We start from the raw sequence: 12,084 nt of genomic DNA, 5'->3' as shown, positions 1-12,084 counted from the left end.
GATGGCTGGAGTGCAGTTAGCTTCCACCACCACCTTGCCCTTTTCAACTACCCATGACCATTTTTCAGGCGGGCCGTGTTCCGTCCAAAAGTACCGAGGACATCCTCCCCTCGGGATGTGCCACCAACTCGAGCGTGTGGATGAGGGCATTTGGGGTCAATCGTCCGAGCCCTAATGCCCTGGTGGCACAGCCCAAGGTGACTGGGGGCAAGGACTTCCAGATAGGGCCAATCCCATGGCAGGTGAGCACCTATTATATATTCCAAACATTTTTTACACATGGCAGTAGTGCCAATTTTCAGTGAAGCATAAAAAAATATGTAAGAGGAGGAAATATAGTGGCAATATATTATGCAAATTAAAAATGAAGAACTATAATAGATAAGAAAGAGGAAGATATTTTATTTGTCGAGAGAGTGGATGTAGCTAAGGTGGTGAAATTGTTATGTGATTAACCAAATGGGTTGTAAGTGTGAGGGAGTGAATGTAGAAGGATGGAGAGGCAATGCATATGAAGGTGAGTCAATACTGTGTCAGTGAGAACAAGAGGCAATACATAGAAGTACTGGGTACAAGAAATCCCAGGAATAGGCAAGGTGGAATAAGGAATGTGAGCGACTTGATCGAGCTGATATCCTTAAGTTGAACAAAGAAAGCAGCTCAGCCCATGTAGTACAGACAGTTGGGCCAATGTTAGGGAACAGTTATGTGCAATGGTAGGTCAACCGTTATTCATGTCCGTTTTATCCAAACGTTATCCTACTGTAATGGTGCCATTGTTCCCCAACCATTGTCCCCACCATTCACCAACTGTTGTACAACCATTCCTCCAATTAATATATTTGTAATGTCACTATAGTAACAATGGGCATTGCATTTTCTTGTAAATGCCAGTGTCTACTCCCGTACTTTGCAGTCTAGTTATAAGAAATCTTGTATGATCTCGAGTCCCGCCTGGATAGGTTTCCCTTTCCAGGATGTGGTTGGTGTGTGATCGTCTGTTGTTGATTGTTAAAACTCCCGATGTGAAGGCCTCATTGTGCTGTTTTCGGGGGTAATTGAGATATTTTTTAAAAAATCTCCCAACGTTGGCCCAACTGATCATGAATAACCATGTGAATGGCATCGTTTCCCAATCTTGGGCCAGCAGTTGTAAATTAACCAAACCATTCCCCAACCATGGCACCTTATCCTGACATTGGCCTAACTATCTGTGCTGCATAAGAGGGCAGTCCAATGCCAAATTAAGAGTATTGTGACATAGTTTTATATTCATATTAAGTCCAAGGATCAGTGGATTGATGTGAAAATAGACGACAGCAAAGCATTTGAGGACATATTGCGGAAATGTGGGAATCAATTTCTGACTATTTTGGCTAGGGAGTGAGGGATTTTAGATGAGTTGGGGCTGACATGGACCAAATTTATGTTGCATGGCACCCAATTGTTCAAGTAAAAAGGAAGGTTTGGCCTCTGTCTCTACCAAGAATAAGTTGGCAGTATCATTTGTGAGGAACACATTATGAGGAACTTTGTTGGAATTCAGATGTATAAAGTCACCAGATTAACAATATTTTTACAAAGATGCCTAATTTCCGAGCAGGATTCCATATGTGTGTTAAGAATTTTTTCTTGTGGGTTCTTCAGATGCTTATGAGTCTTCCCCTTCCCACTATAAATTACCTTAACACTAGAACCGCGGAGGGGGTCAAATTGACCCCTCATGATTTTCAACATGCATATTTCACACTTAATTTTTTTTTCACAAACCTGGCATTTTCTGACTTTTAATTAATTGTAGAAAGGCGTATTCATGTGAAATTCTGACGCTCTAGGACTATTTTTGTGAACACTAGACAACAATATACCTAGAACCGCGGTAAGGGTCATTTTGACCCCTGCTCTATTTTCGATCCCGAATTTCATATTTTCGCAGCAGAAATTCACCGCAAGCGTAATTTTCGTAGGTCGAATGTGTGGTAATGGCATGGATTACCTCTGTCGTTTCTTATTAGGCCGCAGATAAAGGCATCCCGCCCAACGGACACCTGAAAGAATGTGAGAGTCAAGCCGCATAGAAATGGACCTACGCGAAAATTTCCGGGCACCCCCCTTTCCTCGGCTACCCCCACTCAAGGCTCCTTCCTTCCTCTACCGTGCCTCCCCTACCAGTGTGGCGTCATTGTAGTTGCCAGCTCTATTACATGAATTACAATGTAATACTTCGCAATTCACCCGAATTCATCAGTTTGCGCGGCAGTGCTATATTGCGTGAAGCGAGAAGTCGGATGAGTCGAGGAGGTGAGGGGGAGTGCGGCTCGTATTGGTTTTCACAGAACGAACACATCGTGAAGAAAATGGGGACAAGGACTGGTCGGTATCTATGGATGAACTGGAAGCTTTCATTGCAGTATTGCATGCACGTGGTTGGTACGGAGCAAGGAACTTGGAGCTTGACTTTTTGTAGTCCAAAGAATGGGGACTACCCTTCCTCTCACAAACAATGAGTCGCGATCGTTTCCGCGAAATATTGCGGTACTTGAGGTTTGATTTGAGAACGGAGAGAAGTCAATGGCTGCGTACTGACAAATTTGCACTTTGCTCTGACCTTTGGGACTCTTTTATCATGAACTGCAACTCTTTGTACAAACCAGGGCCTGAACTCACGGTTGACGAGCAGCTTTTTCCGTCAAAGGCAAGATGACCTTTTACACAATATATGCCCGACAAGCCTGACAAATTCGGCATAAAATTCTGGATGCTCTGCTATGCTAAAACTAAATTTATGTGTAATGCCATGCCTTACCTAGGTAAATCAGACGAGCGGGCACCAGATGTAAGCTTAGGTGAGCATGTCGTTCTGAAGTTGTCAGAATCATGCATGAAAAAAGGAAGAAATATCACTACTGATAATTATTTTACTACTGTGAAACTTGCAAGGGCCCTAAAAGCCCAGCAAACAAGCTTAGTGGGTACTGTAAATAGGAAGAGAAGGGAAATACCTCATGAGGTAAAAGCAGCAAAAGAACATCGGTATTCCACAGTTTTTTTGAAAAACAATGATGCCTCTCTGACAGTTTATCAGGGTAAAAGGGAGAAAAATGTGATTGTACTAAGCACTATGCATCCCAATATCACAGTGGGGGAAACTGAGAAAAGACTTCCTGAAACTATTGAGGTTTATAATAAAAATAAATCTGGTGTTGACTCTGTTGATCAAATGGCTAGGCTTTACTCTGTTCGTGCTGCCATGCGACGCTGGCCAGTACATGTTTTTTACAACGTATTGGATATTGCTTCTATCAATGCTTACATTCTCTTCTCAGAATGCACGGAGAAAAGATTTCACGTCACGAGTTTCTCAGAAAGCTGTCAGAGGAGCTTTCGGTGACAAATAAAATTGTAAGGGCCAGACCCAATTTACAAGCAAATTTGGATTTGGACCTGAAACTTCGAAGCTGGAGAATCGACGCAAATGTCAGGTACTTGAGGTATGCTCTGCGAAAAGCAAGAATAAGTCATCCTATCTCTGTATGGAATGTAAGAAAGTTGTCTGCGGTCCATGCACTTCGACAATGCAAGCAATATGTCTATCCTGTAAGCCAAAAGATAGAAATTAGTTTCGCAATGTGAAAATTGTACAAGAAAACCAAAGTAATCAATGTAGTTTACTTACCTTTTCTACACTTAGCTTGTTTAGTGTTTCTCTTTTTACACAACAAAACGAATTTATTCTACATTCTTCATTACTGTATGCTTCTCTGCACCAATAAAAGGGTTTCTTTTTCGTAAAAAAAGTTTACATTTTTCCCCCATCCGCAGCCGAACATATAGTAAAAATGTGAAAAACGCATTATTTGTGCAAGGCGGGTAGTCTATCTAGCGCTTTTACCACCCATATATCATTCAAATTTCATTGCATATCTCAGATAATTCATTTCACAGAGTGCAGTGTCCAAAAGAAACCCAAGATACTAAAAATATGGCAAGAAAAAATGAGGGGTCAAAATGACCCCCTCCGCGGTTCTAGGTATACGAAAAAGTCCGCGGTTCTAGTGTTAAAACTGGGATATAGCACGCACTGATACATACAACCAAACTTTCCAATTACTACAAGCAGTTTTCCATGGTCCCAATAATTTTACAATTGGGAACGAAGAAAAATTCAAGACCGGTTTCATTTCAATCTTTGGATGCTGAGAATGGCAACAAGTAGAGGGTAGTGTGCTTAGGGTATGAGATTTGGAGAGGAATATAAACCTCATTTTATCCGATCATTTTTTGGTTTGATGATTTCTGTGTTGCTCTGTAACCTTAAAGAGGTAATATTTATCATGTATTATTATTACTAACCTTCACAGTGATGAAGTTTGCAGTGATACATCATAATCACTCACTCATTCACAGTGCAGCGTTCGGAGCTCACTTCACCAGATTTCATTTTCTTTTGTCTTTTGTGATGGTTGCGTTTGAAATGACAGGCTAGCTTGAGAGTTCGAACGGGCCCTGCCAAGTCAGTTCATTGGTGTGGAGCTGTGGTGCTATCTCCTCAGCTGGCCCTCACTGCTGGCCATTGTGTGCAGGACTACGCCAAAGAAGCTTACATCATTCGTGTTGGTGACTATGACTCCAAGGTAAATATAGGTACTCTTCCTTCTTATTCAGCATATCGATGGCTAAGTTCTAACAACACGTATCTCAAAAATAGCAACTTTTCAGGAGAGCAAATAAAACGATTAATTTTTTTTAATTGTACGCTAAAATTACAGACCAAAAATTCATAAAACTGAAAAAGAAGCATACATTTGCCAACAAAGTGTTTATTTTTGCTTGAATTTTATTTTTTAATGTTATTACACTTTGTTTAAGATACCTGTCTCAAGCCGGCCAAATTTTGAGATAGGTGTTGATATAACTTAGCCATAGATATTGATTACCATTAGTTGCACTGTCTATTTATTAGGGGTGGTTGGATTGCATACAATGAATCCAAATGTTTCTGGATTCTATGTTTTACTGGATAATGAAATTGCATTGTACATAATTCTCTGAAAGATATCAGATCTGGTTCTAACTATTTGAATTAAAACTTCAGTGGAATAGGTGTCCCGGAGGGAAGTGTAATAAATCAGAGTTCTAATTCTCTCTAGACATGCCACAATGTACCACTTTGCTTGTCCCACTGATGCATGATTTGTTTCTATTGCGATGATTTTACATAAGCATCGTAACCAAATTAATCCCCAATATGAAGACACCCTCAGTTATTTATATGTCAGCCTGAGCCACATCGACATACAGGTTCCCTCGAGATCACTAATCACTTTTCTTTGGGCCCAGACTAAACGTTTAATTGCTCATTATTTGACACAAGAACAAGTCCAAGCATAGTAACAAGTAAAGGAGTCCTGATATCATATTATTTAGATGTAGCTCTTATCTTTGCTGCCGCCATAGCTCAATTTTTGTTTCCAATAGAACCTAGTAGCTGTTGAAGGTTTGTATTGTGATCATACGTAAATTGTTTCTATCGGAGGAATATAATAATAGTTTTGGCACTTGATGAGCATGTTTTTTCCTGTGCAATCCTCTTTGAAATTTTTGCTTTTTTACATAGGAATTGGAAAGTATATTTCTTATAGTTTTTTCTGGTAGCAATTTCATCTAATGTGTTACTTGTGGTTGTGTTGAATTGATGTTGCAGCTGGACGAAGGAACAGAGCAAGAGGTACCAATTGCAGAGGTTTACATCCATGAGGACTTCAATAAGGGACCATACTTGAACAATGATATTGCTTTGCTCAAGGTTAGTACAAATATATTGAGATATTTAGTGACTTTTGAGTGCTTCCCTCTGCCTTTAGTATATTGAAATCCTATGACTGTGAGGAATGTATATTTACATACATGTGTATGGGCAACTGTGGGAGAAATGTTCATTCTACCCTCTTGTCTCACCTCCACATAAGCCCTCTCATCTTTTTAACCCATTCCCTTTTTTTCTTCCTGGAGAGTGATTATTGAAAACCCTCTCCCTTCTTACTCAAGCTTTTTTTTGAGCCATCCCATGTGAACAAAACATACAATAAATTAAGTGGCCAGTAATACACAGTAATGTTAGATTTAAATCATATAACATAAATCTTCAAACTCAAGTATGTTTCTAGTTCTCTCAGCAATAAAAAGTGTGTGCTGCCACTCTTGGGTGTCACCAGCATTTTTTTCCTGTTCTCTCTCTCTCTCTTATTGTATCACCAACTCATGAAAAGTAGGTGACAACTTTCATATTTTCTAACTACAAACTTATCCAAGAATTCCCGTATGGGGAAGAATTTTTTTGTCATACCTCATTAGCTCTTCCATCTATAACATTATTTTATGAATTGTGGTTGCGAGTCTCAGTGTAGTCAGAGAATTGATTTCCTGTTGTGACTGGCTTATGATGTGTTTTTCCTCTATTCATTCCTGGAGCATGTATGTATGTACCATGAGATGGAGACAATGTGTCTTGTTCCATTTCAGCTGAAGGCGCCGCCTGGCATACATTTCAGCGATAAGGTACATGGTGTGTGCCTGCCTAAGGCAGAGGAGGGTGATGGTGGTGAATGGGGGAGGTCACCTGGTGTGGAGTGCGTCATCAGCGGCTGGGGATCAGTGGGCAGAGGAGGCTCAGGTGAGCATTGCAATCGCTTGTGTGGGTGCATTCCAAATCATTCGAATCAAGATGGGAGCAGTTGTTCCAAATCACTGATGCACTTCGGAGCAATGAAAGCATTGATCAGGGTTGTTAAACTCAGGAAAAGATGTTATGTCATCTAAGAATTTTCAGAGACTGCCCGATCCCTGCTTGAATGTTGTATGGAGACCATTTCAAACGCAACCCTCCGTCCGTCGGATGGGACGTTAATCCGTGGTCAACTTGGTGCCTTCCATTAAGAGTAGGCTAATGCCGACGCCAGGTTTCTCTCAACCCTTCCTCACCTACCCTTCCCTCATGGCGCAAATGACCTCAGCTGTCGGTCGCCTCCTCCAAATACCTACCAATAGGAAGTGCTGATTCATGAACCCCTTCAGTTGGAGCAAAGTCGTATGAGTAGGTCCAAAGAAAATAGAATACCCCTGTAGGTAAAGGGTATTCTAATTCCATTGTTTTGTGTTTACTGAACCACTATTCTTGTGTGTATCTTGGATGCTGTGGTCATTTGACAGGAGTGGGGCCCATATCCATTTGTGTGTGTTGATGCGTGTTCTTTCAGGGTTCTCAAGGACTCTTCGCTCAGCCGTGATTCCGCTGCTGAACCAGTCTGTGTGCCGTGCCGAGCATGTCTATGGGGATAAGGCGATTGGAGCTGGTATGGGGTGTGCAGGGTCACTGCTAGAGGGTGGTGCTGACTCATGCCAAGGCGACTCGGGTGGACCGCTCGTCTGCTTTGACAAAGGTGATTGCTCTCCTGTGTTTGTCTTTCCCTTTAATTCAAACATGCTTATCTCTTCAATTATCCAAAGCATGCTTGTAGTGCATGTATGTATACATTTAAAACAAAAATTTACTTGTACATACTAGCCTTTCCTCTCTTCCAGACCATTCTTATGTTTATGGCCAGAACTCTTTCTTTTCTTGTTCACTCACTCACTTACTGGCTGACTTCGATGAAAGCTCTTGCTTTCACTTAGTTTAGTTCCATTGGAAGTTTAGTTTCCATGGCATATTTTACTCTCAAAAATGGAAAAGTATTAGGGTTTTAATAAAATCTGTTTACTATTAATTTAGTTTCTTAGTAATCCATCATTACCTGGTTATCATTTTGTCGTTACTCATCCTTCCCTTCCATTTTTTTATGAATTGGATTTTTGGGTCTTAGCCAATTGTCTGCTGTTTCAATATTTCCCTCAGTTACTGTATTTATATCGAAATTAATATGCTTTGCATTATTTATTTCCACTCCTTTAGGATCCCTGCTATGTTATTTATCTTTATTCTCTTGATTGAAAGAGTATTATTTTATTTACAGGGAATAAACCAGTCCTCTATGGGATTACTAGCTGGGGTCAGGGTTGTGGCCGTGCCAACAAACCAGGTGTTTACTCTCGAGTCTCATACTATCGAAGCTGGATGGACAAGAAAATTCAAGAAGCCATACTAGGAATTTGATTCTATCTGGGAAACTGATGTTTTATCATCCCATTGAGTTGTTGCTATTTAAGTGCTACATAAGGACATACTCTTCTGAATACTCTCCTGGACTGTTAAATGGTGCCATTCTTTTTCTTCTTAATATTTTTAGCTTATTTTAGAAGTTTATTGTCATTTTTTTGCATTTTTTGTTACTATTGTTGAATTGTGTTGGGAGAAATGGTAATTTGATTGCAGAAAGGAGTGTTGCCACTGCAAAATTTTTATAGACCTTTCAATTGTTTTCCTTCTTGTCAATGCGATTCATGGAAGGAGTCATCCATGACTGTTAGAATGGAGTATTCTCCAGTTGGCTCCAAGATGTGTTATATCCTGCTGCACATTTAAGTGGTAATGCAAAAGTCACCACTTGCATTGCTAATGGCAGAACGATCAGAATTAGTGAGGAAAAAAGCTGTTATTGAATCTGTAAATAGAAATTTATATTTGTGAGGCAAAAGTTTAAATACCTACTCTATCACAACTATAAATAATAATTGGAATGCTTTGCTTTCATGGCCTTGATGTGAAAGTTTATAAAAACTGATCAAAATGCATTCTAATTGACAAGATAAATCAAACTTCTACGGGATGGACTGGGCTTCCACCTTGACATCATCTATTCAAATGGTTCATCGATTTCACTATTGTCTTGATCAAAGGTATGTCCCAAAATATGAAACTGGTTCCAGAAAATCTGTATAGTCACTATATTTTTTTATTACTGATAGCAGTGATTTACTAGTCATCAATATTTATAGGATTTAGTAATAAAAGAGTTTTGAACCATAAAAATGAAATGCTCTAATTGTTTTGACGATTGTTGCTCGGTCTTCTCCAATTACATTACCCTTCTCACATCAATTAAAGCTTTCTTTAAAGCTTGTGGCACCTGTGCAAAAAAAATCCATTCTGGGCCTTTGTGAGTCTATTTTGATGAGCTGTGGGGAAAAGGAGTGTGAGCTAAAATGACCTTCCACTTTTGGCACTCTGTTAAGAATGCTTGCATTAGCTGCCAACCACCTGGCATTTCTTCCTTTAGATGAACGGAGTAAAATTACCCCTGTGCAGGTTGGTCACCTTGACAATCAACTCTGCATTCCTCTTGAGGCCTAGAGAAGAGGGAAAAATTTGCCATCCCCTTCAAACAACCTCCCCTACCGAATAATTTCCCTTATGCTCCCTAAAATTCTGCTCACTTGAGTGCCAGAAAATTTCAGCACAACTAGGTATTCATGCAGCCCCCATTCTTGTGAACAACCCATAAGCTTATGGTTCTCCCAACTTATGGATGGCTATTCATACTTAATACTATTCATACCCAACTTATGGGACTCTCTTACTCTTAACTTTTTGGCTGAGGGAGTAATGATTTTAGCTACCAGCCTGTGTGTGAGAGAACCTAAAAATGTTTTTCCCTCTAGACTCGCAAGGAGTAAATCCTTATTTTCCAGGGCAACCCTTCTTTCTTTCTTGCCAACTGATTGGCCTACATTCGAGCACTTGTCATAGGCATATTAGTACCGTGGAGCAGGAAGGAAACAGTTGGAAATGGGCAGTAGGATAGAAAATTCCGGGAGGCACCTTCTGTCGTGAGGGATGGCCGGGGAGAGTTAAGCCGCATTAGCAATACCTTTATGTCCCGGAAAGTGCACTTGGGCTCTACCCGGGAGGCAATAAAAATTTTGGGAAACTGCCCTAGGTAGTCAAGCAATGATCAAACGTTCCTCCGGCAGTCTCCGTACAACACGTTCCCGCTGTCTAAGGGTTAAGGATACTTATTAACAATTATTCAATTTTTTAGATTTCTAAAAAACTATGTTGGTGTTCTTCTGATGCCAATAATTCCCTCATGATGAAGAATCTGAGGCTATCCTGAATGATTTTGGTGAATTCTTTTCAAGTTTTCCATTGGGTTAGGGCCTGAGAGATGAGTTTTCCCCTCTCCTCCAAGCGTGAGACCAGAATGATGTTGGCAAAAGAGAATATTGCTGAGCAACGGAGAGGGAGTAGTGGGGGTGGACATCACAAGTACAAGTGGATGATTCATGGCATTATGGCAGTTGCCCATTGATGAGAGCACTCTATATATACACCCTGGAATAAAAACCAATTCCGAAACAGATCAATTGATTGATAGATATTTTATTTGCTCTGGGATTGTCCTTTGGAAAATGAGTACATACACACTTAAGTTTGAGAAAATCTCGCGGGATTTTCAATGGGACATTGAACATTGTCTTTAATTGTTGATAACAAAATATTTACATGAACATCTGGAGAAATATTACACTTCTACAGATCCACTTTCAGTATGTTGACATAGTCAGTGGCGTAACTAGGAATATTTATGTATTTATTTATTGAATCATTCAAAAACAGCCAAAATGGCCTTTACATTGGGATAAGTTCAAATCTGCAGCTTTAACAAATATAATCTATAAAAAAGATATAAAAAATTCAGAAGATGGCTTTTCGAAGCTACCTCTTGAATGATCTGATGGGCATTGAAAGATCCAGGGAAGGGTGAGTGGTTGAAATGTTATTGAAAGAGGTAGGGAGTCTGTAAAAAAGGTGATCTCTGGGAGAGAGAAAGACAGAATTTCAGTCGGTGTAGTAGGTGATTATTACGATAGGCCCAGGTGGGAATGTGGAGTGAAAAGAAAGGCGGTATTTCTGAGGATCAGAACTTACCATTTAAGGCATTGTAAGTGAAGGAAAGATTATAAAAATTCCTACGAGAGGATAGTGGGACCGATGATAGGGCAGACGTTACTTCAGAGGGAGAATAATTACGGAGGTGAGGAACACGGTGTCGGACTACTGAAATAAAGAAATGAACAGGGCATTCAAGAATTTTAAGGTTGGAGGGAGAGGCAGTGGAGTAAATAACGGAGCAGTACTTGAGGATTGGGAGAATGCAACCAATGAAAATAGCTCTCATGGCGATATGCTTTTGGCCAGGGATGGAGGGGGGGGCGGGGGTGCGATCCCCCCAGGCAGTCAGGGAAAATTTTTGAAAAAATGGCATGCCTGGAAATACATTTTGACTCTAAATATTTGACTTTAATCAGATGCAGTTATTACATGCCAAAACAAGACAATGGTTTTAAATAATTTTTTTATTCCTCTGAGGCTTTGGGGGGAATGTATCCCCTCTTCTCGCCCCATAGTTACGCCAGTGGTCAGAAAGCCTGGAAGCGGATAACTGTGGTATTCATAGGATTCAATTTTGGTCATTCAGATATCATTGAAAAAATAATGATCCTTATGGATCAAATGGAAGACTAAAATTGTAAGAACTGGCAGAGCGACAGGAAAAGACCGCAGGGGCAGAGCCCACCCCCCAGCAAGCAAACGAGAGTATCTTATTTATATTTTTTCTGAGGAGAAAAGGAGATGACTCTGTAATCATTTACTTACTTACAAAGCGCTGGGAGTTATAGTCTGTATACTGTAGGGTAGCGCACGGGCCCGCCAGCTATGTACCTCTGTCGGCCCCATAGAGTTTTTATGGTCGGTCCTTTCCTCCCTTGGTTCACAGACTATAGGGTCGCGAACGGCCCCGCCAGCTACCTGAGTCGGTCCGCGACCTGCAAGCGCCTGGGGAGGAAAGGAGCGACCATGAAAACTATGGGACCGACTCAGGTAGCCGGCGGGCCCATGCGCCACCCTACCTTGTAAAGACCTATGCACCACCCTACCTTGTAAAGACCTATGCACCACCCTACCTACCTACCTACTAAAGGAAATCAGCCGCTGTATAAAAGGAGCTTGAAGAGGTGTGAGAGTTCTGCTACCGGGTAAACAGGGGTGTAGCTAGGAAATGGTCAGTAGAATAGCGAATGTGAAGGGGGCATTTTACATGAAGAGGAATCTACTTACAGCTGAGAATACGAAAAACGATTCTA

At 40.7% G+C, this 12,084-nt stretch overlaps 1 protein-coding gene across 1 annotated transcript in view; it reads left to right on the top strand.

Annotated features, from left to right (window-relative positions):
* Positions 1-8,716, top strand: part of LOC124158856 — a 60,179-nt gene extending 51,463 nt beyond the window's left edge. The window contains exons 17-22 of the mRNA XM_046534233.1: positions 69-242; positions 4,482-4,634; positions 5,705-5,806; positions 6,523-6,673; positions 7,257-7,439; positions 8,013-8,716. Coding sequence (XP_046390189.1) covers positions 69-242; positions 4,482-4,634; positions 5,705-5,806; positions 6,523-6,673; positions 7,257-7,439; positions 8,013-8,152 — 903 coding nt within the window. The 3' untranslated portion in view covers positions 8,153-8,716. The remainder of the gene's footprint in view (positions 1-68; positions 243-4,481; positions 4,635-5,704; positions 5,807-6,522; positions 6,674-7,256; positions 7,440-8,012) is intronic.
* The last annotated feature ends 3,368 nt before the right edge of the window (positions 8,717-12,084 follow it).

This window comes from Ischnura elegans, chromosome 5 (assembly GCF_921293095.1).
Source record: "Ischnura elegans chromosome 5, ioIscEleg1.1, whole genome shotgun sequence".
Taxonomy (NCBI): Eukaryota; Metazoa; Arthropoda; class Insecta; order Odonata; family Coenagrionidae; genus Ischnura; species Ischnura elegans.
The sequence above is the reverse complement of the archived record's forward strand: the minus strand, read 5'-3'. Positions and strand labels throughout refer to the sequence as shown.